Genomic DNA, 6,000 nt, shown 5'->3' on the forward strand with positions numbered 1-6,000 from the left:
AAGCGCATTTGGCCCACTGTTCTCAAAAAAGGGTCAGCTGTGCCCCTAAGAAAAAGAAACCGGTTAACCACTTGGCGGACGAACAGATGCGTCAGACCCAACCTTCCGTCGCTTACTCGTCTGAAGAGGTTGTCTATCTTGCACCTTTCCCACATCGACGCCCGAGTGAACACTGCGAATGCTCAGTGAATCCTTTGCACATTAATGCGTGAGCAATGTATCAACCACAGCTTTGATAGAAAGAATACATTTCGAACAGTTATCTTTGCAAACTATCCGATTGAGCTATCGTCGCATTTCGGCGCACAGCATCATTTCTCTAAAGTTATTCATAGCGTTGGCTTTGAACTGTACGCAAGCGTTCGTTCGTTCGCCCGTTCCTTCGTTCGTTCGCTCGCATAGGCCTCAGTACCTCAACTGACCCGCTCTGAGTTGCTCTTAACAGCAGAGATGTTTAAGCTCGAGCTTGGACCAGTGGCGCGGCGTAGTGTAGGCTTGCGCGTGGGCACGCTCCACTTGCGGAGCTCGCAAAAAAAAAAAAAAACAAGAAAAATTAGCCCCATCTTCCCGAAGGGAATGCTGAGCAGATGCGGAGCATCTCAGGGTTCTGTTGTGTTTCCGTTGGGTTCGTAGTCGAATTTGGGGGAAATGTAGGTGAACCCCGCGATGATGCTGACGCGTGCTTGCACCAACCCACTAACTGACGGGACTGTTGCTTCCACCACACTTCATCGGAAGAACGGAGTGAAGTGAAGTCAACCGCAGCAAGCGGTGAACTGAACGCGCGCAGTGCGCTACTCGATTTACATTCAAGGTTGAAGGAGAGGAGACGACAGGAGGAGAGATGCGCAAGCGCCGAGCATGCGCCGCGAAAGCAGAAGCGAGAACGCGAGAGAAACGAAAGCGAAGTGAACGCAGCTGGTACGAGAGAAGTTGCGGGAGTATCGCGCAGCTGTGGGAGAGAGGGAAGGAGGAGAGTTCCGCATGCGCAGTGTGAGTGCGGACGCCGACACGGGACATGCCCAGACTATAAGATGCTCCGCATCTAAAACAGTTCACGTCCGTCAGCGCCTCAAATAGACGAACATGACAGACGCCACTTGGCGTATGTAGCGCAAACTCGCCCTACAGACGCCGCGGAGGAGGAGAAACATCTTTATTGTGTAGCAAATTTGTATGGCGTCTTCAGGAGGTTGAGGCCTCAGTCCAGGACCCTATATGCTTTGCCAGACGCAGAAGCCCGCTCCACCAGTCGAAGCTGGTCGGACAAGCATGAGCTAGACAGGGCGCGCCTCCAGAGCTCGGGAGAGTTGTACGGATTCGCTTTGGGGAGAGGGTGGGAGGGGCATCCACCAACCATGTGGAAAAGAGTGCTAGCAACTTAAGCGTCCACGGCAACGGCGGAGCACAAGGACCACCCCCGACACGTGTGCCCCTGTGGCACACATTTCCTTCGCAACCGTGCTTCGACCGCGACAAGGAGAAACGGTCTTCTTCTTTTCGATTTCTCTGTTTGGGTTCGTGACGCCGTGACCCCGGAAGGCCTGTGACGACAAGGCGAGCTCCTAAAGTGCTCGCAACTTAAAAATAGAAACATGACACTTTCACGACCTTCGCTCTAAAGGCGAATAAATATCTCTAAGCAAACGGCTGTTCGTGAAATTCACGCAGCTGAGAAGTTTCGGGTACCATTCAGTCATTTCAGGCATCGAAAAAATTGGCGAAGCATCAACTAAGTCCCGCAAGGCTTAAACCATAGCGAAGCTGCAGGACGTTTCTATGTAAGCACTGAAGGACACATCACCACGCATTGCAATATGCTTGAAATTGTCAATCTACATTTTTCGTGGTCGCTTTTCACTGCGGTAACAGTAGTCATCATCATATGCACGATTTGCGGGCCGGGATCGTTTTACCCGCAGGCTTTGACATTTCTCCCAAAGTGTTGGCACGCATTGGAACCGGCGGCAATCGGCTTCGCGAACTGGACATCTGTACCGCGAGCTGTCTCGTGCTCCCCCCTTGGGCGCGTACGCACGGGAACTGTTTTCTTGTTTTGTTTTGTTTTGTTTTGCAAGCGCCACGCGCAAGCCTGGATGACACCGGCATTTTTAGTCCACAGCTTATCTGGGTTCTTAGCGGTAGTACAGGCTTTAAAAGAAAGTTCCTCGGCAGATTTTGAATATAGTTATAATTACTGACTCTCTGTCGGTCTGTTCCGATTTGGCTTCGTCTGGAAATTCACCCCTGATCCGTGCATTCAGCTTTATGGTGCCTTCCCATTTGCGGGACATCTGCCGCATTTGGGTTCCCGAGCACAAAGGTTTACTCCTTAATGAAGAGGGTGATTCCTTGGCGCGATCGTCTTTGGATGGCCCTTCGGTTGATCTTTGCCCTGTTCCGGCTAGTGTAGCAGGAGCAAGGTTCCGTAGATATCAGCGCCTAATGAGTACGCAGGAAGGGGTCATCATTAATTCTAAGTATATGCCCATTTAAAACATAAGTGGTATCCCCGTTTGTGTGAATCTCGTCAATGCGATGTCACATTAACAAACTTCAGATGTAAGGTCCCCCAGCTGAACTTCTATATGCACAGGTCTGGTCTCGCCTCCGCCGCCCTATGTGCTACTTGCGGTGAACATGAGACACTAGAGCACTTACTATTAATTGCCGTATAGTTTTGCAATGATCAAACAACGTCAGCTTGTCATTTCAACGAATTGGACTTCCTATCTCCATGCTGTCGCTAGGGGCCTCATCACTGGGATATTGTCACAGAGGGGTGGCTGCAGCCATTCATGCATATGTGTCCGAGACCAGGCGTCTGCCCTGTTAGCCTTTATTATATTTTTTCTCACATTCAACCAAACCTTTCAATTTTTAGCCAACTCTCCCGTCTAATCTCGCGCTGTTACTGGATTCCAACGGATAGGTATCTATTTTTAAGCTGTGAGCGGGCAAATTAGCCCCCTTCTTGCTCTATTCCTGGCCAATCCCCCGCGTCTGTATGCGCCATAAAACGTGGAACAACAACAACAAAAACAATGACACCGAGCGCTCCTCGTAAGGCGCGGTATCAAGTGCGCGGTAATCTGTAAGTGTAACTACGACCCGGTGTTTTCTGATGACGCCCATACATACGGCCAGCAACTACAGCTCCGCGGTTTCAAGAAAATTCCATTAAATGGCACACAGACTGCTCCAAAGTCGTCTTGCACTAGGGTAACTCACTTGCCTAAAAGTGTGATTGTGCGCATAAAAAGGCCAACAGCCGCAACATACGGCGATTACTTAAAGCGTTCTTTTCATTAATTATCGGCTTGCGCCATGCAGTGTACATGGTTTGGGGCGACAGAAGGGTTAGGGGACAAGTTGGGACGATGTGGTTCAGTTTGTCGCCATGGAAAGCGAAGGCGGTTAATGCGCGCAGTGTCTCCTCTTCCTCGCGGCGCATGTGAACAGTGGGATCCAAACCGTTCGCGATTCATTTGAGGCCTGAGTGGACCCAGAGAAGGAGGAACTTGGTAGCGAGGATTTCGGTAAAGGGGGGACGTCCCGATGATGTGTTCTTCTTACGCCTATGTACCGCGTTTGGTGCACTTCTCTTGATTATTCATTCTCATTTGCCTTCATTACTCATTCTCTCTTGACTACAGCAACGGAGACCTGGACCCGTGGTCATCAGGTGGTGTTCTCCACTCCATTTCGGAAAGCCTTATCGCAATATACATGGAGGGCGCCGCGCACCACCTCGACCTGCGCTCGTCGAACAAGGCCGACCCAGAGTCCGTGGTGAAAGCGAGGATACTGGAGAAGAAGTACATCACCAAGTGGCTCACGGACGCTCGCCGTCAACCGGGTGCCGCATAGGTTCCCAAATGGGCGCGGACGAAATTTCGGCGTGTGTGCCATAGTTTTCGCTCTGGAAGTATTGCCCGCCCACCCGATATTGATGAGTGGTGCGCGTGTTTTTGCTGACGTCGGTGCAGAAACGACTGAAAACGTAATCCGCCTCAAATTTGAAATAAGAAATAATAAACATTCGAAGCATACATGGAGAAAAAAATAAAGCCAGTTCCACGCCTTTGCCTTGGGCACGCTGCCGGCAACCTCCCTCAAGGGCGGAGGTAGCTCACAACGCCACTCGCCGCGGTGTGTTCAGTCGTGGACAAACGAAGTGCGACAGAAAAACGTGAACCAGGGTGTGCAAAATTCACAAATGCCGTTCGTGAAGGTCAAATGATGACGCGCTATTAGTATAATGAAAAGCCACATGTCCCAACTTTGGGCCTGTAACTACGCCGCGCGTCAATTCGATCTGCATTTTGTGCGTTCTGGTTCATATTTTCGGGTTCGCATTTCATTTGCCCATGTATTCGAAGCTGACTCACGGGGTCTGGCGGCTTATCGGTGCATGTGGCAGTTGGCCGCACGCATGGCGCACGACCAAAGATCGCCCACTAGACGGCCGTCGATGTGGTTGGTGGCGCCACCTGTCGGCCCAGCGTGGTGCTTTCGCCTGGCGTGACGAACGTCGTTAATGGACATTGCGAGCCCCGCTGTTAAAAACAGTCGCTCTCCTGACCATAGGTGCATGATATTCCCATAAAAGTTCAGCGGCCTATCTTGGCAGCACTGAAAGCCGCCATGACCGTATCCAGCGTGTGTCCGCATGCGTCCGCATCTCGCAGAGAACAAAAGCAAGCCCCGGCCTCTGCGCCGTTACCACGCGATACTCGGCCGTGGCCTCAGGCAACAGATATGAATCACAGCAGCGATGCTCTACTTGCCCTCAGTAACTTTGCATCACCGCTGGAGAATGGAGCCGCGGTTCCGAAAGGCGGCGGCACGACGCCCGAAAAGCCTCCGCTACAGCTCAGTTGCCTGCGAACATGGAGTTCAACACATGTACGCCGTACGCTGCCCACGGCACACTCGCTCAGACTTCACTATACAAAAGCCAAATAACTGTGAATGTTCGCGACGGCAGATACGGCGGCAGCGTAGCAGAGCGCGCATTGTCAGCTCGTAGACCGGCGATATCTATCGGCAAGCGGCCGAAAGGGAAGGCGGCCGCCGGAAGATGAGCAATCAGTGGCCCATGCGAAATCGCGGCAGCTGGCAATCAGCTGATCTGTGCCGCGCCGACGACTTCACTCTTGTCTTGCGACAGGTAGGTTCTGGGACGCTGCGCTGCGCCAGGCCACCTGAGACAAAGAGCGCCAAATCAGCGATTAGGTATGAGGAGTAAAGTATAAAACACTCAAATCGCTCAGTAAGAACGAAAGATCAGTTGAAGACAATTGTAGTGGCTGGTGTATAGGGCGAGTGTTGATTATGCATGGTAGGAAATGAGGTTTAAAAACTTAACATCTGGCAAATACTTAGACACTTTTAACGGAAACCCTAGCATCGTCACCTAAAAACAACGATGAGTGGAGTGGAATGTGTTGTCTGTAGAGTTGGGGAAAGTGGTTGGGCCGTGTTGTGTAGAGTTCCTTGTATTGAATGAGTATGTGAACTACGGATAGGGTGTCTCCGCACCTGCTGCACAGATGTCTTGAGGACCCCGTGAGCAGATACGAAGGTGTTGCATGTGTGCCCTATCCGTAGCCGAGCAAAGGCAACTTTGGTGTACCTGTTGCATGTGTCGGTAGTGTATGGTCCCAAGTGTGGTTTTATTACCTGCAGTTTGTTCTGTGTGTTCACTCCAGTGCATTTGCCGTATTTTGCGAAGGTGTTGTCTGATATGTGGCTTTATGTCAGGGTAGGGTACTGATGTTATGTCAAACGTGTCTTGCAGTGCAGCACCGGCAGCTATTTTAACAGCAACCTCACTTCCAGCCATTGCATAGAGGCCTGCAATCCAGCATATAGTTATTTTAAGGTTTGAGGTGTATGCAGATATAATGGCCTTAGAAAGCAAGATTAATTACATCGTTTGTAGATTGCTTGACAGAGGCCAAAGCACATACAACACTAAGGGAGTCCGTGTACACA

The 6,000-nt window shown here is 51.0% G+C and overlaps 1 protein-coding gene across 2 annotated transcripts in view; it reads left to right on the forward strand.

Annotated features, from left to right (window-relative positions):
* Positions 1-4,087, forward strand: part of LOC144165181 (lysosomal Pro-X carboxypeptidase) — a 96,426-nt gene extending 92,339 nt beyond the window's left edge. For both annotated transcript variants that reach the window (XM_077695292.1, XM_077695291.1), the window contains one exon: positions 3,657-4,087. In XM_077695292.1, coding sequence (XP_077551418.1) covers positions 3,657-3,870 — 214 coding nt within the window. In that variant the 3' untranslated portion in view covers positions 3,871-4,087. The remainder of the gene's footprint in view (positions 1-3,656) is intronic.
* The last annotated feature ends 1,913 nt before the right edge of the window (positions 4,088-6,000 follow it).

Source organism: Haemaphysalis longicornis, unplaced genomic scaffold, assembly GCF_048455015.1.
Source record: "Haemaphysalis longicornis isolate Haplotype H1 unplaced genomic scaffold, Haemaphysalis longicornis Haplotype H1 scaffold_14, whole genome shotgun sequence".
NCBI lineage: Eukaryota > Metazoa > Arthropoda > Arachnida > Ixodida > Ixodidae > Haemaphysalis > Haemaphysalis longicornis.